This window comes from Manis javanica, chromosome 12 (genome assembly GCF_040802235.1).
Source record: "Manis javanica isolate MJ-LG chromosome 12, MJ_LKY, whole genome shotgun sequence".
NCBI classification, from domain to species: Eukaryota; Metazoa; Chordata; class Mammalia; order Pholidota; family Manidae; genus Manis; species Manis javanica.
Genome location: NC_133167.1, coordinates 55,307,673 through 55,330,994, shown reverse-complemented (window position 1 = coordinate 55,330,994; position 23,322 = coordinate 55,307,673). Strand labels below are relative to the sequence as shown.

The window sequence follows — 23,322 nt, the reverse complement described above, 5'->3', positions numbered from 1 at the left end:
GCTAATTAAAACATACTGTTAATGCTGTGATGGGTAGTTCACAGCACCCAGAAATGGGGAGAAATGAATTTGGTGAGGCTGGTTTCTGACACTCACAGAAAAGACGTTTACTCCTCTGTGTGTTACTTTCTCCATCACTAATCTAGAAATAATAGTAACTGGATGCCATACCTATTTGGTCTTCTAGGGACCGAGAGAATGTCAGTAGTATGGTTTGTGAACCATCTTCATGAACCTCAGGATGACTCCTAGTATTCCTTCATCTGCCTCAGGGCTGTTCAGACAGATGTGGCCCAAGATGAGGACAGGCATGGAGGTCCCATTTTCTCTGTGCCTCTAGGGTAGTCTAAGATCTAGGCTAGCCTCAAATTCAGCTCTAAGGTTTCTAATGAGGAAATTGGATGGTTTAATGGCACACCTCTGAGGACTTGGTAACATGTGGAATCTGCCTCTGAAGTAAGAGTCCCTGGTCTGAGGGCCTGAGGCAGAGAGAACCTAGTTCCATGTGGCCTGTGGCTCTCCTGGCCCTCTACCGTCTCAAATGGGACCTTTGGGTTCTTTCAAGCCCTCCATGCCAGAGATAGGAAATGCCCCTATCTCTTGTTACTGCTTCTATTATCTAAACAGTTAGGGTGAAGGGCAGAGAACCAGAATAGCTGAATGCTGTGTCTAGAAACCCATTTGGAGTGTAGTGAAACTGACACACAGTGGATGTTCAATAGTGTTGACCGACTAAATAAACATCTAGCCATTAGGTGCTTTCTGGAAATGACACCTTAGCAGTCCTTTTAACCATTGCCATATTTTCCTCATAGGTATAATATGAAAAATATGTAACTGCAAACTTATGAATACCATGAGTTCTTTAGGAATTGCCGAGTAACTACCAGAACTTTAGGAAGTTAAAGGGGAGGATTATTTCAAATGGATCCACAAAATATGTTACCATGTCTACCTACCATTGACATAGAGAGTAACAGAGCTCCTGTTCCTTCCTGCCACAAAAGTGTATTCACCAGCATCACTATGCCTGGTTTCAGATATAAACATCCGGTGGATTCTTCTCTCCACCACATATTGGTGTCGTTCTTGAATTTGGAAATTGATTTCAATGCCATCTTTATACCAGTGGGCATCAACATCATCTTCATTGACCTCGAACTCAACAACAGCACGTTGTTTCTCAATAACCTGTTGATGGAGCAACAGGAAAAGAGAATTGAAGCCCTGGTTTCCTTTGTTTTAACCTATTTCTAAAATTGCTCATTTGAGGAGCATGCTAAATCTACACATTACAGTGTAAAAAGTTGATTGGTTCTAGCACATTCTAATTTTCCTGCCTATACTTGGAGGAATGGTGCCTAAACTTCTTGGGTAGAGAATCATGCTTATACCTGAAGAGGGAGGCTGCACCAAAGAGATAGTAATTTCATCCTGAAATGTTTGCTTCTTATTTCATAATAGCAGAAATAATGACACTTCACATCTTTTTATTATTGACAGAGCTCTTTGAAGTTACTATTCCATTTTATTTCACATAATATGAACAATAACCTTGTGGGATAGGTAGGAACTATTATCCTCATTCTTAAAAGTGAGGAATCAAGGTTCAGAATTGCACAAAAGATGGAAGACACGTCCAGGTTACCTAAGTCCTCACTGAAGGCGTTTCACTGTGGCTAATGGCCCACAAAGTGTGATTTTCCTTGGATGAGCAATATGATAAATCTGAACTCAAATGACATTTTACTTAACACCTTATCTCCACCACTAGATCGGCATGCATGAGGACAAGCTCTGCACGTGGAGTAGAGAGCAAAGGTGTTTGCCAGCCTCCTTGCTAGGAATCCAGCTGTGCTCAAACTGTTCTTCCTCCTGGACTTCAGAGGAAGTGCTCCCAGCCCAGTTCCTGTCTACCAGCCATCCTATAATGGAAGGCTTCTGAGAAAATGCCACCTTGTTCCAAAGTCCCTCAATTCTAGTTGCTGTGCAAACAGCCCAATGTAAATTTTAGTTCTTTTCTGGTTGGTGCTGCTTGGCAAGTGGCCATTTATTAGGTTGTGAAGTTTTGCCAGATGCTTTAATTAAAATATTTAGACAGCTGCTAAGGACACACTTACTCCCTAGGTGAGGGGAAACTGTGACTAACTTGATATTAGCATGAGGGTCTAAGCCAGTAGGGATAGGCTGTTTTCATTCTTCACAAGACTGGTTGGAAAATGTAAGGGTCATAAAATTAAAATATCAAACTAAGGATTGTGTGTTATCGGTAATTCCTCCAAAAATTCAGCATGTAGGCAGTACCTGAACCTCCTTTTTAATACTTCGGATGCGAACATCTCTGCCCTCTACAAACAGGTTAGCTGTGGACATGTTGCCTCCTGCCACCACCGTGTACTGCCCAGCATCAGACATCCTGGTGGATGGGATCAAGAGGCGGTGCACGTATTTCTCCTTCTGTATCTTTATTCTATGGATGAAATGGAAATTGAAGTTTAATGTCTGGGGAATCAAAGGAACCTGGGAATTACTGGGATATAGCAAAAACAGCTGACCTGTCCACAATCTGCAGTTCTTGGCCATCTTTCATCCATTGTACTGTGATCTCAGGTTCAGAAACTTCACATTCAAACACGGCTCGCTTCTTCTCGAGAACCTTGATGTCCTTAATGTGTTTTCTAAATTCTATATGACGAGCTAGAAAGCAGTATATAAAAAAAATTAACCTTTCTGACAGCTTTGTTCAGATATAATTTACTACTATACATTTCACCTGTTTAAAGCATGCAGTTCAGTGGCTTTCAGTATATTTAGAGTCGTGCAACAATCACCACAATCATTCTCAGAACATTCTCATTACCTTCAAAAGAAACCATGCACCCCCTAGCCGACACCCCCTCAGATTCCTCCCACTATCTTGCCTTGGACTTAGGTGCTAATCTATGTCTCTATAGATTTGTATATTCTGACATTTCCTATAAATGGAGTCATACAATGTGACCCTTGTGACTTGCTTCTTTCACTTAACATAAAGTTTTTAGTTTTATCCATTCTGGAGCATGTGTCAATATTTCCCTTTTATTGCTGAATAATATTTCATTGCATAGACATACCACACTTTATTAAACCATTCACTAATTGATGCACTGATTAACACTTTATACCATGTGTTTAATGCTACTTTTTTGGGATATGACATTTATGAGGCCATACCTTCCACATAAAGAGTGGCTGTCGATCTAGCTTTTCCAGCCACAAAGGTGTACTCGGCAGCATCCCCAAAGTGAACATTCCTTATGTTCAATGAGTGTGTGAGCTTCTTAGTTCTCATCTGGCACCTGTCAGTTGATTTGATTTCCACACCATTCTTTAACCATTTGTAAGAGATGCCTTCATAGTTCACTGTCACTTCAAAGGTAATGGTGTCTTTTTCTTCAGCATTGATGTCCTTTAGCATGGATGTAATCATGATCGCTGCACAGAGGGAAGAAATACATCCAGGGAGACTTCATGTCAATATGATGCAGATTATAATAGGCGCAGAATGAAAACTTGTTTTTAGTATGTCTGTTAAGGTGATTGCAGTTCAGACATATGAGCTGTGACACCTTCGAGGAACCTGTCTACAGGACAGTGCCAAACAGAGGAACAGGGAGAGTGAGTGGTAGACACTGGAACATCTTTATGGACAGCCTTTCAATGGTACTTTAATCAGAAAATTTTATCCAGGTGGAGATGTTAGTGCCTAACTAAGTGTGAACACCCAGTAGATATTTCATTCAAGGATTTTTGAGTGAATCAACTGCCCAGGAAGGAAAGGTATAGGATATGGAGGAACAGTGAGTCTACTGAATATCCTATGTAATTTCTTTTAACTTACGGGTCACTTTCAGGGTAGCGCTGACCCGGTCATTGCCGCAGACAAATGTGTATTCTGCTGCATCCTCTGTGCTGGTGTTCATGATGAGCAGCTGGTGGAGTTTTCCCTGCACAACTATCTTGAACTTATCGCTCATCTCAATCTCCACACCATTCTTCAGCCACATAGAGGGGACATTGAAGTGGGACACCTCACACTCAAAAGAGGCAGTTTTGGTCTCAGGTACCTCAATGTTTTTCATGGTTTTTGTAATATGTAATGCTTGGGAAAATCAGAGAGCACTTCAGTTAATACATTTTGTTCAGAAAAACAGATGAGGCCAACAAACAAATGTATACAGGATGATCATCTAGGGAAATGCCACAGGGTATACTTACTCTCCACGAATAGTTTCGCTTTGCATTCCAATTGCCCCACCATGGCAGTGTATTCCCCAGCATCTGAGGGGGAAATATGCTGGAGCATCAGTTTGTGGACCTTCCTCTCCGAGATCAGTCTGTGTTTGTTACTTGGCTTAATCTCCACATTCTTGTGGAACCATTTCACTGGAACTGTGTCATGGGAAACACTGACTTCAAAGGCGACGGTGGCATTTTCCAAGGCTGTCACATCCTTCGGCTTTTTGATGATCTTGACAGCTAATGAGGAAAGTTGAAGCAGTTCAGTGATCTGGCAAAGTTAATGGTAACTATGAGTTGGCTACTTCTAAGCGTTTCTAAGAAGTAGAACTTACTCTCAACGTGCAGTCTTGCACTGGCGCCTAGCCTTCCAAGTTTGAAGCCATAGACAGATTCATCCACGACAGAACAGTTTTTAATTCTCAGAGAGTAAACTGTTCCTTTGACTGAGATGTCATACTTGTCACTGGACTGCAGTGCAACTCCATTTCTGATCCACTGGATGCCGTCCACGTTGGGGTGCGTAAGCTCAATACTGAAGATAGCATCCTGGGTTTCTGTCACTGTGAGATTCTTCAGAGTCTTCTTGATTTTGACAGCTGAAGACAAATTTATGATAGGTTTAGGAAATAAAGATGATATCGTCAAGTAAAAGAAGTTCTGAACAAAATTACTACCAGGCCATCTTGTGAAAGAATGGTTGTCAATAATTTTGCAGTTATGCAGCACCTCTCTTAAAAGACACCTTGAGATGACTTAGGAAAACTCAGAATCCAGTTTGAAATGTACCTCGTGCAATGATTTTTTTTATACTTGAATGAGATGAAGTTTGCATAGTGATATACTAATGCCTTAATAAGTGATTGGAGAAGAGTGAAAAAGGAAGAGACAATGAGAATATCCAATTTTAGCTGGCCTACAGAGCTGGAACCTAAGGCATTGTCTCAGAAACACATCTGATAAGCAATTTTGCACCTTGTGGTATATGGCTCAGAAAGGAAGTTTATAATAATTTTATGAAATAAAGGATTATGGGATCTAAAATAGTTATACTATTTGACTTTTAAAGTGATAACTTCTGTCAATAATAGTATAATATTTTTTGTATGACAGGGTAACTACACTTATTGTGGTGGGCATTTAGTTAACATACAAATGTTGAGTCACTATGGTGTACACCTGAAACCAATTGTCTATCTACTGTACTTCAATTAAAAAAATAAAAAGATAATTGTTATAAATGTAATAAGATTTGAAATGGATAAATCTGCTGTTGTATCACTGACCTTCAACTTTGAGTTTAGCAGACGTTTTGGAGGTGGCCACCTTGTAGGTGTATTCTCCAATGTCATCTAATTTGGTGGCGGCAATGATAAGTCTCCTTTTGTGCCCATCAGATTCACTTCTGATGTTGTTACTCAGTGGTAGGTATTTGCCATCCTTCAACCATTCACCTTCAGAATCTGGGTTGGCAACTTGACACTCAAACACAGCTTCCTGGGATTCCGCTACAGTCTGATCTGTGAGTGGCTTAGAGATGGCCCCCCCTTTGGAACAAAGGAAGTGCATGTGTGAGTCCTTTAAAAATATTTATGCAATAATGATCTTTGCATAATTCATATAAGATACCACATTTTAAAACCTGGTTTTGAACATTATTAGATGTCTAAGAAAATAATTTTTACCATGTCCTAGAAACCCCTTATTCTAAGTATGCATGACTAATAACCAGGGAAACTACTGTAATCAGGAAGGTTTTGCAAAGGACAAGTAACTGTTGGTATTGAATCCTAAGAACCATAAAGTGCAGCTTAGCACAAAGACGGCCTCTAACTCAATTCCTTCTTCAAAAGCATTCTACTTAGTCTTCTAAGGATTATTTCCTGGGAATACATTTGATGTATGATTGGAAAAAAATTGCTAAACATGTATAGTCACCAATATGTCAATAAGATCAGGGTTCCTGTATACTAAAAATCATCACTGTGACAAATGCCATATCTTCTATGAAGTTTTTCTCCAGTGCCATCATCCCCTGGCAGGAATAATTACTCCTTCAGCAAGCCAGTTGATGACGTCTGTCCCTCTCAAAATTGTGAATTCCTCAAGAAAAACATCATGTCTTACTCATTTTTGTGTCCTGTACTCTTAGTGGTGTCTGGCCTATGGTAGGTCCTTCAAAATGTTGGGTGAAATCACATAGGGACTCATAGTTTTTTTCTTTTTTTCCCACATTTAAAAACATGTAATTTCTGTTAAACATGCCAAAGTTCAGGATCTTATACACAAGGGAAGATTGAGGAAGGCTGTATAGAGGAGGTGGCATTTGAGGCAGGTGTGTCTGGAAGAACATTTGGAGATTAGGCTGGTAGGGACAGTGTTGAGGATGCTCTTGGCTTTAAGAAGAGCATTATTAGAGGCATGGCAGTGGGAATCTGGTGGGAATTTGGGAGGAAATAGGTAATAATCTCTTAAATTAAAACAACTCCTCACATTAAGAACTCAGGTTAAATGATAAATGTAACCAACCTGCCACAGTAAGTTTTCCAGATGTCATATTTTCTCCTGCATAAAATGTATATTCTCCTTCATCATCTTTCATCATATTTAGGATGGTCAACTTATATATTTTTCCATGAGCCTCAATTTTATATTTAGAACTGGGTTTGATTTCCTTGTCCTTAAAATTCCACAAAACATCAATTCCTGAGTGGGACAGCTCAACCTCCAAGACCACATTTTGGGTTTCTGTACAGGTAAGGTCATGAAGACCTCTGATGATTTTGATTTCTGGGGAAAAATAAAATAATCGCTTGGTTATTACATTGAAAAATAGAATGCTTACCATAATGTAAGTTAAATGGAAGAATCCTTACTTTCTACAGAGAGATCACAACTGGTTTCAACTTTGCCAACCATCAGTTTGTAAGGCCCTTCATCTGAAGCGTGGGTCCGGTTAATCACTAGTCGCTGCTTAGTGCCTTTGACAATGGCTTGTACACGATCATCAGGCTTGATTTGCTCATCATTTAAGTACCATTTAACCGAGGTCACGTCAGGAACTGAGACCTTACATTCGAGCACAGCCCTGGTACCCTCAATCACGCTAACGTCCTTTAGAGGTGTTATTACATCAACACCTGAAAAACCACACACACACACACACAATTAAAGATTCATGAATATGAATTTTGTTGTAAATATCTGCTCACTAGTTTTCCCTACCTCACTTGACAGTGCACACATAAAACTATGTAAGTTGCACTCACTGTAGACAGAGACACGCCCGGTGGTTGACAGTCCAAGGGCTGGGATGGTGAAGGAGTAATTTCCAGCATCCTCCTTAGTCATGTCTTCAATAAGCAGCATGTGTGACTGTTTGTCTATGACAATGTGGACCCTGTCACTGGGCTGCACTTCTTGGCCATCTTTCATCCAGACACCCTCCACGTTCTCTAAGGAGACTTTAACTTCAAGCTGAACAATGTCACCCTCGCAGACTTTTTGATCACTCAGTCCTTGTAGGATAGCAATGGGACGGGCTGTGAAATATGGGGAGGAAAAAGAACGTTACGATCATTTTTTTGCCAGAAAACCATAATGATGCTCACTGCAGGGCAACAGGACTGGGAAGACTTACGTCTCATCTTTAGTTTACAGGTTGTCTTTTTGCCGTCAACAACAAAGCTGTACTCTCCCTGGTCCTCTTTGGTCACATCTTTGACTGTGAGGTTCTGACGTCCCCGGCGAGATGTAATTGTGTATTTGCCATTGGATTTAAGCTCCACATTGTTGTGATACCATTTGCCTCCAACATTTTCTGGGGATATAATGCACTCTAGCTCTCCTGAAAATGATTCTGGAACTTCAATGTCCTGAAGTTCTTTCACAAACTCAACTACTGCACCTGAGGCATAAGATAAGAAGTTAATTCCTTCTAACGGTTATGTATCTAGACTTTGGATACAGAAAATTCCTTGTAAATCTCTTATGTCTCCCAAACTCTCAGGAATACTCTTAATGTTTACCTGCTGATGGTCTAAGAAAAAAAATTTCAATGAATAGGAGTTATTTTAATGTTTAAATTATTTTTAAAGCACAGAATTCATATTTTGATTAAAAGTTTTAAAAAAGGACATGAAAATAACTGTCTTTTCAAAAATCAAATTTTCAATACTCTTAATTAGTATAAATTCAAGATTCTTGCTATGGAGCTTATATCCAATTCCCAAATAATTCTTTTTATGAAAGGAAAATTGCATAGGTAATTTTTTAAAGACTAAGGTTGACTTTAAAACTTAAGTAAGGTGAAGTCATTATTTACTACCTTCGACAATAAGTTTAGCCGTTGTTTTTACATTTTCGTCTTCCGCAAGTACACAGCTGTAGTCTTCAGCATCAGATGTGTCGATCGTCAGAATGGAGAGGAAATGAACCTTCCTGTCAGAGTGCATCCTGTATTTATCTCCCGTATGAACTTCCACACCATCTTTATACCATTTCACTTTGACAAATGGCTCTGAAGTTTCACATTCAAAGGTCGCCATGGTGTCTTTTTCCTTAGCAACAACATCTTGTAATTCCTGTGTGAAAGTGATGAATTGCTTGGCTATAAGAAAAAGAAAAAAAAATAACCACCACATTATATCACATTAAGTTCATAAATTTGAATAACGAGGAAAGAGAAGAAATACACTAGTGGATATTTGTGGATAAATAGAGAGAGGCCATCAAACGAAAGACACTCAAATTACCTTGGACAAGTAAGAATGCATGGCTTGAGGTTTCCCCAGCTATGTTGATGGCTTTCACCATGATGCTGGCAGAGTCCTCAGCAGTTACGTCTCTTATAACCAGTTCGCAAACATTGTCTTCAGGCCAGAACCAGTAGATTCGGTCAGAGCGTTCAATCTTCACACCATTTTTGTACCATTCACATTCGGGATCTGGTTTTCCCACCACTCTGACCCGGAAGTGTGCGTCGGATCCTTGGCCCACTGTTTGGCTCTGGATTCTTTCGAAGATTTTGGGGGCCTCCATACTAGGACTTAGTTCAATTTTATCAGGTTTGAAAGTTGGAATAGTGATTTTGCCTTCTTCGGCAAGGGCTTTCTTCTCCTCTTCGGTCAGCTCCCTGGTCCAGTGGAGAAGCTCATCCTTCGTCTTCCTCAGGAGCTCCTCATAGGATTCGTCCTTCTTGCGGGACTTGAGCTCCACGGCGGTGATGGCTTCGTAATAGCCCTCCTCGGTCCTGCGCTTGAATTTACTGCGCAGCTCTTCCGACTCTTCAGACACTTTTTCATGGGTAATTCTTTCTGCCCTTTTCAACTTCACAACTTCCTTGGTTTCTGGGGTGTCAACGGGTCTGTCTACTTTTTGTACCTCAAACTGAAGCTTTCCAGGTTCGTGTACGTGGAACTCAGGCTTTGGCTCAGGCGCTCGCCTGAGGACAGACCTGAAATCTTCCCTCTGTTGGATCTCCAGCTTCACCTTATGCTCCGTCACGCCTTCAGGGTTTTCTGCAGTAACCTTGACTTCGCCGGTATCATACGACTTGCAGTCCACGATGTCCAGGTAATGGATGCCATCATAGCGAACTCGGAACCTTTTGCTTTTGCGGATGAGCTGCCCATTGAGGTACCAGTTGACTTTGGGCTGAGGGTAACCTGTCACTCGGCAACGGAATCTGGCGGTCTCCCCTTCAAGTACTCTTACTGGCTCTGGGAACAAGACAATATCCGGCTTTTGCTTCTCTTTTTGATCTATTGTTACGCCTGTGAGTGCCCCTTCATGAGCCATCCTCTCTAATTCTTCAATTCTCTGCAAGCCTTTCCTTCCCTCAGGCAACTGAGATTCTTCTACAAGACTTTTCTCATCTTTGACAATAAGGGTAGCGGATGTGTGATCTGTTCCGTACTTGTTAGTAGCTCTGCAAGTAATGATACCGCTGTCTCTGGAATATGCAACTCCATAATCAAGGCTGCAATACCCAAATTCATTGATCATACGGAGCCTATTGGCTGCTTCAAGCGGCTTTCCATCATGGAGCCATTCCACCACCATCGTCGGGTCACCGATTGGGGTAAGCCTGCATTCAAAATGGGCAGGCCCAAAGTACTTGAGTCTTAAGGAAGTAAGTTTTTTCTTGAAAAATGGTTTCTGTTGTTTCTCTTTGTCATAGAGGTCACCCTCTTCCCATTGCTCTTGACCATATCTCAAATGCAGGGGCTCCAGCTCTGGGGCTGCGATCTCCTTTGCTCTGTATGTCCCTCGTGGGATGATTAGTTTTCTCTCTGGTTCAGGCTCTGCAAACTCAACTTCAACATTTACTTTGCACCTTGTAGTGTCTCGGCCAGCCTTATTAATAGCAGTTGCAGTATACCAGGCAGAATCCTGGCTAATAGTGGAATCGATTTTAAGGGCAGCTTCTCCTTTGGTTCCTTCAATTCTATAAAAAGTTTTTAAAAAAATCATCAATACAGAAGTAGCTGTTGCTTCCTTGAGCATTAGATTTGTAAAATGAGCTTAGTTTTAACATTTTCAAGCAAATTTACCTGATTTTTGGATATTTATGAGCTACAATGATGTCACTGTTTTTCAACCACACAATGTCAGGATTGGGGTTACCCGTAGCTCTGACTTTCATTTCAAGTCGGGAACCTTCCTTTACATTGACATTTTTTAGTTTTTCCACGAACACTGGTTTTACCTGATGTTCCACAGCTGAAAGAGAAAGGTTATTAGTTAGAGTGAGTAGGACTGAAACACCTGTTTATAACCCAAGTGACAAGGGAAATTCTTTTCTATTTTTAAAAGCAAATACCTTCCACAGTTAAAAGCATTGAAATTGAAGATTTGCCTGCCCTGTTTTGGGCAACCACAGTCCATTCCCCAGAATCACTGGGTGTTGCAGGGACAATAATCAGTGATTGGGTGCCATCTTCTTTAATGACTACTTTATGGGTATAGTCATTGACAATTTGCTGGCCTGTCGAGAAAAATAAGTAAAAGAAAAAAAGAATGTTTCAATAGTTGTTTTTTTAAAAAATAAATTGTTGGACACACATAGAAGCTTATTTCTGTATTGAGTGATTTTTGAGCAAAAACTTTTCATGCTTACCATCATGAAACCAGAGGGTCTCTGGCATAGGTCTACCCACAACCTTTAAGTCAAATCTGGCAGTTTGTCCTTCTAAACATTTGAAAGAAGCAGGTTTTAACACAAAGACTGGCTTATACAATCTCTCAAGTTGTGATTCATCAGTTTCCTCCAGCCTACGTCCAGGGGACATTCTTGCAGGGGACATTCTTGCAGGGGACATCCGTGCTGGGGACATCCTTGCAGGGGACATCCGTGCAGGAGACATGCGTATAGGAGATCTGCTTACTGAGCGTGGAGAGATAGATCTGGAAAACAAAGGCAAAACAGAGTATTTTTGTGAGGAATAGAGAACACTCAAGAAAATAAACGTCTTCCTTAATGTTACTTTAGAATTTACTTTATGTACATATGATAGGGCACCTCAAACTAACTGGGATCCCAAATGGAACACATTATTATTGCCCCAAAGCTATGTTTTTCAGATATCCTCAATCCCAGCCAGCAATTATGCAATACAGCCAGGTATCCAGCCTCAAAATCTTGGGATGATCCTTAATACTATCTTTCCCTCCCCATCTGGATTTAATTAGTCACCAAACCTTTTTTGATTTAACTACCAAAACATGTCAAAAAATGTTGGTTGGTTAAATAAACCAATGAATAAATTGATGGAGAAAGAATAATATACTTCTTTATCCAAGAGGAGGAAAAACATAGAAATTACATTTGAAAAAAACCTAAAACCCTATCTACACATCATTGCAGATTGGCTTAGATTGGATTTCAAGTGCTGGCACCACTACTTAGAGGCTGGGTGAACTAAAGCAATTTTCAAAGGTTGCAGAGATTCAGTGTTCCCACTTCCAAAACAGCAATAATAATCTCGACATTGTACGGTTGTTGTATAAATTAGGGATAATGTATGTCAAATCATGTGGCAAGCAAACATCTATAGCTTTTATTACATTATCTATAGCACTGGTAAAATGGATAGCATGCTACACTAATGGGAATGCTTTGCTAATCTTATAGAGGGGCAAGAAATAAAAACTCTTGGCAATCATCTGTAGTGCTAATGGCAAGTGTTTGTGCTATCTCAGTCTGCAATATATCCTCTCACAGAATAGCAATTTGCTACTAAATATTTGATGTTTTAAACAATTTAAATACTAATCAACCCAAACTATTACAAGCCTTACCTGATTCTGCTCACTGGCTCTGGTGTGGGTATGTAAGTTGGAGCACTAAACGGTGCAGCAGGCTCCACATACAATTTCCCTGAGCAAATTGCATTTCCTTTAACGTTGCTGGCAAATGCAGTATAGATGCCTTCATCTTCTGGAAGGACAACAGGTATGCGCAGGCTAGCTCTGCCATCTTGTAGAAAGTCCATTTGGTATCTCTCTCCATGTTTGATGCGCTTACCATCTTTGTACCATGCAATCTGCAAATAAAATCATGCGTATGTGAATAATATGTGTAATAGTTATATTGTAACCTCTTTGTGTATTTAGCGTAGCATGAAAGTATTATAAGTGCTTGCATTTTACCTTGGGTAATGGATATCCAGACATCTTGCAATGAAAAGTAACACCCATCCCCTCAAGAATTCTGTAATTCTTGATTCGTAAATCAAATCCCGCTTCGACAGCTTCAGATTCAGAAATGTCAACTGCCATCTTCTCTTCTCCATCTTCTTCAAGAAGTTCTTCTAATGTAGTCTTTATTATTCTGTATTCAATTTCTTTGATAAGTCTCTCTTCAAAGGAAGAAATATGGAATTCCTATACAGTAAAAAAGATGACAGTTTGTTAAAAAGATATCTTGACTGATAGAAATTCATTAAGAGTATTGGTTTCAGAGAAAAGGATTGATTCAAGTTTTTAACTGGAAGAAAAACCTAGGCGCTTGTTTTGTTTTGTCTTCAGTAAGAATTAGGTAAGTAACTGTTTTGTTTTTTAATTTTCATTAAAGTCATCTTTGTTGTTTCATGCTGTGGCATCTTGGGGCACTGGTATTCTAGGAGTACAGGTTAAATTTGGGATGTTCAACCTACAGATGATAGGATCTGGTCCTGCTAATATTTCTCTTTCCTGCATATATGTGATCCCTATTTCTAAATTCATATTTCACTGTAGGCATATAGTCCCTACTTCTGAAGTCATGTTCTATTGCATTTATGTAATTCCTATTTCTAAAGTTATATGTGCAACACGTCATGAAGATTAAAGAAACTCATCAGCAGGAAACCTGGAAACCTGGACCTACTAATAGTAGTCTAACCATGAGTCCATCACTTGAAAATGAAAATATCAAGCCAAAGGAGGGGTGCTGTGGGAGGGAAGTTTAATTAATAAAATGATTTACTTGGTCATTACTGTTATAACTCACCTGGTCTTCTATATAAGTTCTGACCATTATGGTATCTTTGGCCATTTTCTTCCTAATTAAGGCCTGTTCTTTTTCATACTCTTTTTCATAGTCAGAGTAGACAAATCCCGGTGCCATTTCTCCAACTTTAGGTTCTTGCACAAATGCAGTCACTTGTGTCTGATAAAGCATTTCTTGCTGGGATTTCATCAGGGACTCATAATCCGCTAGGGGTTAGGAACATCAGTTAATTTTTAACATTCTTGTGAAAAAGACTTCATGTCATTGTTCATGGAGGCAAGCCCTACACTAGGGAAAGCTGATAACCCAAAGCCAGATTTTCCAAATTTTACTATCCAAGTACTCAATATGTATTTAATAAATTGAATTTCAAAATCAAACATACATTAACAAGTCAAAGCAGCCACTACTATTACAGAAAGAATATTGTATTAGTAGTCAGTACTTTGGTATCTGTCATAGAGGTCGTCTTAGTTTGCTGTGTGGCTTTTGATATTCATTTACCTTCCTGGGTCTTGAGTGCTTTATCTACTAAATGGGGATAATATCCTAACTTTCTCTAAGAGGTGCTGTTTGGATCAAATGAGACAGAGAATGGGATGTTTCGCTATAAATGTGAACGTACAAGCAAAGACAATTGCAGCCCACAGGTATGCTTTGTTTGGCCTTAATGCTATTACACTTTTTTCATATTGCTTATGAATATTCAAAATCCTGATTTCCAGCTTTTCTTTAAACTATCAGAAGCCCTACCAATAGTGAGCCTGGGACATGTGTATCCAGCAACAACACACTGGAGGAGGGGAGTTGCTGCTCCCTGGAGGCAGGGCATGCACTCTCCAGTCCGCCATTGTCTGCATTGTGCCTAATACTGTTATCTGCCTGGGTCTGAACAGCAGCTGGATTTGAGTCCCTGCATCTTCAAAGACATGATATGCCTAGAAATGCATGCACCAAATGGAAACTATGCTAGAACCTTAGAAGTTTAGCATGAGTCTGCCTTTTGAGGCCATGTGGTCCAAAACATTTCTTATGCAGCTGAGGCCAAGAGAGAGGGGTGATGCGGACAAGGTTGGTACTAGAGATGGGATATTTTAACAGGCTTTTGGTAAACACACAGTACTGTGCTTCCCTGCATTTCTGTTCTTCTCAGGCACATAGGAGCTACTTAGAATTGCACTAACCTTCTTCCAGCAAGGAGGCAGATGCAGAAGTTTCTCCATACTTATTACGGATAACAATAGTGTATTCTCCAGCATCATCGGCAAAAGTCATCGAAATCACCAGTTTGCACTCACCAGTTTCTTTGTTGTGACTCACTTTGTACCTTTATGAAAATGAACAAACAAAAAACTCAGTTGTAAATAACCCTTGTGTGAGTAAAATAACCCATATGTGGATCTCTGGTATAAGATTCAATGATCCTAAACATGTGACTAAGCTCTACAGAGAATATAACTCTAAGATTGCTGAAAATTGAGGAAAATGCATGGATATGAGTAATAAAGACCGAATTTTTCATTTCAAATTAATATCCACATATTCTTTAAAATGAATTATAAAGTGTAATACTACCAGACTCAACCATACAGAAATAAGGGGCTTCAGTGTTTATGTCAGCAAATAATCAGGCCATTTAAACACTTATGTATTTTCCTTTTGACTATTTTGTTCATTGTTTCAGGTGAAGATCAAATGAATAATCAAAACAATAAGTTCCCTTAAATATTGTGGTACTAAGCTTCTTGCACACTATATTCCTTATTACAGTATTAAGATTGTAACAGCTATATTTTTAGATTATTTACCCTGAGTTGCAAGAAGTTCAAAGCTAAATTTTATATTTAACTGCAGCAAATTTATTAGCATACTTTTTCGTGTATAACTAGCTTTCTTCTTTATTACTTGACCCTTATTCTTTTTCTGGTGACTTAATTATTATGCATTTTTATTGAAAGTTGTCTCTGATACTTTCTAGAAGAAGAATATGTGTATGTGTAAAAACCTACTTCACTAGCACTGTAAATGAATTAAACTAAAATACAAAGAAATACATTTTCTACTCACTTTTATCTCATAGTTCTATTTCTCAATAACTCCTTGTACAAAAACACGAAAATACCTCCACACATTGTGAAGGCTCCATATTGAAAGACCCTTGGGGGATGGTAGGTTAAGTAAACTGCTTCTCCCTAGGCTTTCACATACAGAGCATACAAATTGCAGAGACTCTATCATTCGGTCACCACAATACCTGTATCCAGAGGTTAGAGGAACGCCGGATTTTTTCCAGTAGACATGGGGCTTTGGGTTGCCTCCGACGTGGCACACAAACACAATGCTCCCACCTTCCACCAGTTTCTGGACCACCGGTTTTGTAATAAAGAAAGGAGCAGCAGGTTCTCCGGGCCCTGCCGGCTCTTCTGCGATGCTCGTCTCAGTCATCACCACATCTCTTGACTCGATGAAGCTGGAAAGAGAATTCCCGTCATATTAACTTCTGGATTGTAATTTGCCAATACTAAAGGGACCAAAAAATCAAAACTGTGCTAGAACCAAAGCTCATTAGTAAAAGAATGTTTTACCGTTTCTCTTCTGTGGTAAATTTCTCAGCCACAGCTGTTGTTTCCTTTTCCGACTCTTCTGATGCTAAAAGAAGACAGAAGTTTCTCATTAAGCCCGGCATTCAGTCTGTTTTGTTAGTGACCTCTGCTTAGCGTGACACTTAAGTTGGCCCCATAATCTACCACCCAGTTCAAAAGAGGACATTACAAGGCGTGTGGAAACCGTGTTATGCAAAGAAGTGTTGGGTGAAGGTGGCGGCATGTGCAGAAGGGGGACGGGAGTGCTGCTGCTGACCCTGCACAGCCAGGTAGCAGGAGGTGCTGACGGTCCCAGCCTCGTTCACAGCGCTGCAAGTGAATCGCCCGCTGTCTTCCGCAAAAGCTTCACGAATCATAAGACGCGCAATTCCACTCCGGAAGGTTATCTGGAAATCAATGGAACTTTCTATTTGGTAGTCTTCCCTGTACCATGTCACTTTGGGGGATGGGTATCCAGAGATGTGGCATTCCAAGGTGACGGATTCACCTTCGATAACAGTCACATTTTTTAAGCCCTAAAGAGAGAAAGAAGGAAATATTGGTACATGTACATATTTATTAACCATCTCTATAAGTTACAAGTGTGGAGGTTTGAACTTGCACATTCTAATTGCTATAAAATGTTTTTTCAAGATCATGACTCTAGAAGTATTAGTAAAGAGGCACCCTTAGAAATGGAATATCCCTAATTTGAAGTAAACATAAGGCATTTCCAAGCTGGAAAGGTGGAACTGTATTAGTACCATATAATAGGGCAACTCTGTACCCTCTGTTAGTCACCATATTCAAATTCTAAGGAAATGTGAAGGCTCAGTAGCAAAGGCCTCTTCAGCAGCGGTCCATCCTAGCCCCAAGTGGAAGTAATTTAACCTTCACCTGGATCTTCTCTCTGTTGAGGTGCTTATACCCTTCTATATTTTATTATGCTTGCTTATGTACATTTTTTTCCTGATAGTAAGGCAAAGATTTCAAAGAAGGCTGAATTGGTCTTTATATGCCTTACACATCATAGGAACTCAATAAATCTGTTGACTATGTGACTGATGGTTGCCACAAGAATTCCCCTTTTCCTTGCCAAATAATGAATGGTCTTAAAATTAACATTTGTAAACTCATTAATTCCTTGCATATATTAAAATATCTGACCAGGTATTCATGTGGTCCAACACACTCGACTCCCTTACTCACCGAGACCAGAGTGGGTGGAGTCACAGGGATTTCCACAGGAGCAGGCACTCTGGCTGTTTCTGTTACCTACAAATTTTGCAAAGAATGTTACTAAATGTACATGAAATTAGGGAAAAATCTCTTCAACTCTTAGCACATGCAAAATTACAAAACTAATTTGAGAAAAAGAGCTCTGACCCACACCAAGCTCAGTAAAGGAAAAAGGCGAGATGCCTGGCTGACTACTTCTTTAGGATAAACAGGCCAAGTGCCTGGTCCTGCTCAACAGGAACAGCTCAAGAAAAAGTTGCAGTCCAGTGACCAACCTTGGCTTCACGTTCGTGTAGCACCTTCAGGTGCTCTTCATGGACTGTAGTACCAATGATGCTCACCCCTACTTTCTTTTTCACTTCCATGCCAGCTTGAGTCCTGTAAGTCTCTGGGGTATCAGTGAAAGGGACATGGGGTGAGGGGGTGGGCTCTGCTCTCACTCTAGTCTCAGCAGGCTTCACTGTAGGTGCCTTCACCGACTTGGTGATCTTCTGAGCAGAAGATGTGGCTGACAACTCTTTTTGCAATGTGGCAATAGCGCTACCAGCTATTGATGCCTAAATGGAAACAGAATCAGAAAATAAAGTCACTCGACTGTCATCCATGCCATCATTCAGAAGTGCCATTAGCATTCCGGTGGTGAGTCTGAGTCTATTTTCTCAGTCTATGATCTGTTTTTTAATGTTCTCATTATTACTCTTACAGTTAGTGAAAAGTCAGTTAGAGATAAGCCCGTTATAAAGCTCATTCTCATTCTTGCCAGTTTGCAAAATATATCTGAAAATATCTTTCTTAAAGAGTTGTGTTTAGGGCTCCTTATTTTATACTGTTATCTTGAAGGGACTGAGGGTCTTCTAAAGCTCAGTCATGAATTTTTCATTTAGCATCCTGAAAATACTACAGTAGGAAATTCAAAGTCAAGAAATTTTTTAAATACTTGATAAATTCCTAAGAACTACTTTACAATAGCTCATTTGGGTTTCAGCCACAAATCTGTGCAAAAGGTGAAAATAGAATTTTTAATATTTTAAAGGCTTTCTTCCTATTTTTATTCTGTTGCTGCTTATTTTTATTGGATTCAATAGCAATGTGGAGCTGTGCCAAATATAGGTATTTGATGTACCTTACAATTCTTTGGAGGCACACAAGGTTTGGATTCCATACCTTGGATGTGTATAATAAGAACAATAGTGACTAATATTGAGGTTATTATATGCTGTCAACTTGCTAAGCATTTTTATATGTTTTAATTTGCTTCTGATGACAGAGCTAATATGGGGCAGTGCTAGGACACTAATCCAGGGCTATGGATTTCACAGTCCAACCCAAGCACCACACACCATCACTTCTTTATCTTGTTACGTTATTTGAATATATGATTTTCTAAATACCTGTCTTTATTATTGATGTACATTCACTGTGAAGTCACTCTGAAATGTCTCACAGCATAAGGAAAACAAAGCTGTGCAATACACCATCTTTTATAAAACATAAAGGGGAAGCCTGTATGGTTTTGTTCTTCTCACAGAAGATAACTGCCTTCTGGAGATTCACCTGCTGGGCAAGTTTCAGAAACCAAATTTTAGGGGCTTCTGAGTCTGTCATGAACACAAACTTCACCAAAATTTAGCCTACCAAGTTTGGCTCACACCAAAGACACTCTATGTCCCTTATCAGATACTTATTTCCTTTGTGCTAAACATTTCTTTGTCACGCTCTTTAATTTCTTACCTCATATCCATGCTCTGTCTTAGGAACAGAAATTTTTGAAACAGTAAAGTGAGGGCTTGCTGTGCGGGGACGTTTATCCACATGGACTAATCTTTCAGTTGTTAGATCTGTAGTTTTCTTGATCTGCATTGAAATGAAACTCAGTGACACCACTGTTCTGGTCACCGGATGACCTCAGCTGGTAAGCTTGCTTTCCCGTAGACAGGGTGAGAAGACAGCGGGAACTGACTCACCTGTGATGATACGTGCATTCCCATTTGATCAGTAGTTGTGATACGAGTCTCCGAAGGAGCCTGGATCACCACAGGCTTGACTGCTTTAGGGACAACATGGGGTTCCGAGGCCGGACGCTGGGGGCGCTCAACTACCTTTGTGGCGGAAACATGCTCCTTATACCCATATTCCAAAGTGGTCTGCTGAGCATATTCTTGAAGATGCCTGGGCTCTCTGGGCTCTCTGGGCTCTCTGACTCGGGCCTGGTCTACTGCAGCAACAACTGTTGCTACAGCTTCCGCCTTTTTCCCCACGTCCACCTGGAAAGAAAGTTTACAGAATTAACACACAGTAATGTCAAAGTCAGGCTGGGACACCTCCTAGGGTAGTCAGTCATCAAGAAGAGACAAATGCCTAAATGCACAAAAGGCAGATAGCACCCATGTTATATAGCTATGTTAATGTCTTCAGAAACATAACTCATGAATGCATTTAGGAACTTAATATTTCAGTAACCCATATAATGTATGGACACCTAGTTGGATACACTCAATGTATACCTGCTTAATTAGACCAGACATTAAACACATGAACACAACATAGGACAACACAATGCATATATAAAACAGTAAGGAGGTTTTCAGTTTTCCTAGAATTTTATCTGAGATAGTCAATTAGCACTTAAGAAATCAGAACTTTGGGGCTGGTTATCATCACTGATTATTTTTATTATCTACTCATTCATTTAGTCTAGTGTTGACACAGTGACAGCAATGATAAAAATGCACTCAATACCATTATAGACCCATCCAGAAAAATCAGCTATTACAGAGTTGTACAGTTGCATGCAAACCTGAGACAACATGAAAGCTCAGGAGCTCACAGTGAGCACATCAATTTCCTTTTGATTCTCTACAGATAAGAATTTTTTAATCTATTAGAAAATATCTTTCTTAAAACAGAAGAGGAAGATATTACCATTAAAATGAAAGTGTTACCATATTTGGATTCAAGAGAATAACCTTTCACAGTGAAGTTCAGTTTATTTTCATTATTACTGGGAATTAAGTGAAAAAGGAAACAGAAATGTTGTTTTCTCATTTCCATGAATCTGATTAGCATAAATGGGAACCATCTGCAAAGGTGTTTCTCCTTTAAAGAAAGCAAACTAGCTGATGGCCTACATGTTCTGATTCTATGCAATACTTGGAAACAGCAGATCGTAAAAACCACATCACCATGTCCATCAGTGTTCTTTAAAACTAATGTTGGAATATCTTATTAATGTCCAGTTTTCTTTTCTGCTACTGTGAATAGAGTCTAGATTGCATCTGAAATGTTTTTCAAGTATGCTACCTGCATTATCTGTTAAAATTATTCTCTGAACTATTTAAAATATAAATGAGGGATTTTTGAGATAGTATTGGGCCTTTAGTGATCATGGGCTTCACCCACTGCTTCCTTCTAGGAAGATACCAACAATCCTATCTGCCTTGAAAGACTGCAAATTCCATCTTCACTTTAGATTGCAGTTCAGAAGAAACTATAAAATATGCATGAGGCTTAGATGAGTTAAGTCTGCTCATCTTTGTTTCATTTTTAAAACCATATTGGCTATTAGTTGATGCTAAATTTTATAGCTGTTTTAAAATGTTAACACCCTCAACAGATTTTATATATATATCTATATTATAAATTATATATATATATTATAAAGCTAAAACTCAATCTGACTACCTCATAGGCTAGATTCAAATGAGATATAATGTAAACACAATCACTCCACAAGCAAAGTTTTATATATATATATATTTATATATATAATATTTATATATTTATATATTTATATATATAATATTTATATATTCATATATATTTATATATATAAATATATATAAATATATATTTATATATATAAATATAAATATATATTATATATATAAATATATATATAAATATATATATATTTATATATATAAATATAAATAAATATATATATAAATATATAAATATAAATATTATATATAAATATATAAATATATATAAATATATAAATATATATGAATATATAAATATTATATATATAAATATATAAATATATAAATATTATATATATAAATATATAAATATTATATATATATATAAAACTTTGCTTGTGGAGTGATTGTGTTTACATTATATCTCATTTGAATCTAGCCTATGAGGTAGTCAGATTGAGTTTTAGCTTTATTTATTTTAACAATGAGAAAACTTTGACTCAAAGAAATTGTCATTTGCCAATTTAAATATACAAATCTTGCACTTAATTTAAAATGTTTGCAAAAAAAGAATCTTAATTGTACGGTATGGTATTTTAAATTGGGGAAGCATCTATGTATTTTTTCCCGAGTTAATGTGTATTAAATCCACATACATATACTGTTGGGTGGACAACTCTAAATGTGTACTGTATGCTCCTAGCTGCTGTTATTTTGTAGTGGATTCTAATATCCCTCACATTTTTGGAACCTAGGGAAGCAGGAAGAAGAACTGGACTAGGAGACCCCAATTTATACCAGTTAAATGCTGGAAATTAATTTAGGAGACACAAAGAAAAAGTGTTCTTAATCTGGCTTTTCACAACTAGAGATGCTAACTCTTCCCCTGGAGGAACTGGGCTGGGTCTAATTGTCTCCAGTGGTTTTGTTGATCAGTTAAACAATTAAATGGAACACCAGGAGCATAACAACTCATGATGGATGAAAAGTTAGGAGCTCGTAATGAAATGGGATGAAACAGTACTTTTTATCTCCACAGCATCAGTTTTCATCTCCTTACAAAAAATGCATTTGCTCTTACTTAATAGCAAATCCTTCTCTAGTGCTGGTGGTGTAGCTGGTTCAGCAGATTTTGCAGTGGTAACTATTACTTTGGGTACAGAGATTTTCTCAGCCTCCATTCTTAGCTAATATTAACAATAGAAGTAAGATAGTCAGGTTTATGTGACTCAGTACAAACAAAAATTTAAATATAATCACTCATGAGGTATGCTACATATTGGAATTTCTGTCTTTGGAAGGCTGATACGCCAGTCAACATTAGACTTGTGTGAATGTTAAAAAAGATGTAGAGATAGAAAACAATACTGAGAGAAATATGGACAGGACTCAGCCATCACACTACAAAATTGAAAAACTTTTAGCTGCTAATTTCCAAATACTATATTAGCAATAAAGAATAAAATTAGGTAAAGAGCTCATTTGGGGTACGTGACAGAGTCATGGGAAATAGGTTAATTCATGGAAACTTTGTAGCTACACATAGATGCCACAGATAACCTTTTTATGGCTTATGTGTACATATTCTGATTGGATAATTCCTTCTGTAGATTTTAATATTGCATTCTTGTTAGCTTTAGTGGGAGTTACTGCAGCAGGCACTATAATCTTCTCAGTTTCTTTTCTCATCTGATGTTTACAGATGGAAAAAAGATAAAGTTTTACATGAAGAAAATTATGGGCAATTTCTCAAAATAAGTCCACACTTTACAGTATAATATATTGAATTTATGACTCCCTCAAAACATACCTCTTCTTGATAATAAGTAAGATTCATCATTTACACATACATTTTTTTAATGTTCATTAAGCATTTAAAAATGAGCCTGCATGCAATTTCAGTCATCAACTTCTGGGCAATTTCTAGATGTTAATAAAAAATGGAAAATAATAGTGAAGAGATAAGTGGGGAAAGCAATATGTAGTGATATTAACAATAATAAATAATTTGAGTTTTTTAGCTTCCAAT

The 23,322-nt window shown here is 38.5% G+C and overlaps 1 protein-coding gene across 49 annotated transcripts in view; it reads right to left on the bottom strand.

Annotated features, from left to right (window-relative positions):
- TTN (titin) overlaps positions 1 to 23,322 on the bottom strand; it is a 262,742-nt gene that overhangs the window by 222,196 nt on the left and 17,224 nt on the right. For all 49 annotated transcript variants that reach the window (XM_073218650.1, XM_073218602.1, XM_073218615.1 and 46 more), the window contains exons 13-40: positions 19,557 to 19,856; positions 19,324 to 19,446; positions 17,868 to 18,149; positions 17,563 to 17,628; positions 16,631 to 16,889; positions 16,357 to 16,420; positions 16,026 to 16,241; positions 14,956 to 15,098; positions 13,772 to 13,977; positions 12,931 to 13,164; positions 12,580 to 12,824; positions 11,399 to 11,685; positions 11,102 to 11,266; positions 10,833 to 11,001; positions 9,033 to 10,726; positions 8,606 to 8,887; positions 7,919 to 8,185; positions 7,548 to 7,820; positions 7,155 to 7,418; positions 6,808 to 7,068; positions 5,565 to 5,825; positions 4,614 to 4,877; positions 4,258 to 4,518; positions 3,881 to 4,141; positions 3,214 to 3,474; positions 2,556 to 2,697; positions 2,305 to 2,470; positions 960 to 1,191 (exon numbers count right to left, since the gene is read on the bottom strand). In XM_073218650.1, the coding sequence (XP_073074751.1) occupies positions 960 to 1,191; positions 2,305 to 2,470; positions 2,556 to 2,697; positions 3,214 to 3,474; positions 3,881 to 4,141; positions 4,258 to 4,518; positions 4,614 to 4,877; positions 5,565 to 5,825; positions 6,808 to 7,068; positions 7,155 to 7,418; positions 7,548 to 7,820; positions 7,919 to 8,185; positions 8,606 to 8,887; positions 9,033 to 10,726; positions 10,833 to 11,001; positions 11,102 to 11,266; positions 11,399 to 11,685; positions 12,580 to 12,824; positions 12,931 to 13,164; positions 13,772 to 13,977; positions 14,956 to 15,098; positions 16,026 to 16,241; positions 16,357 to 16,420; positions 16,631 to 16,889; positions 17,563 to 17,628; positions 17,868 to 18,149; positions 19,324 to 19,446; positions 19,557 to 19,856 (7,648 nt within the window). The remainder of the gene's footprint in view (positions 1 to 959; positions 1,192 to 2,304; positions 2,471 to 2,555; positions 2,698 to 3,213; positions 3,475 to 3,880; positions 4,142 to 4,257; positions 4,519 to 4,613; positions 4,878 to 5,564; positions 5,826 to 6,807; positions 7,069 to 7,154; positions 7,419 to 7,547; positions 7,821 to 7,918; positions 8,186 to 8,605; positions 8,888 to 9,032; positions 10,727 to 10,832; positions 11,002 to 11,101; positions 11,267 to 11,398; positions 11,686 to 12,579; positions 12,825 to 12,930; positions 13,165 to 13,771; positions 13,978 to 14,955; positions 15,099 to 16,025; positions 16,242 to 16,356; positions 16,421 to 16,630; positions 16,890 to 17,562; positions 17,629 to 17,867; positions 18,150 to 19,323; positions 19,447 to 19,556; positions 19,857 to 23,322) is intronic.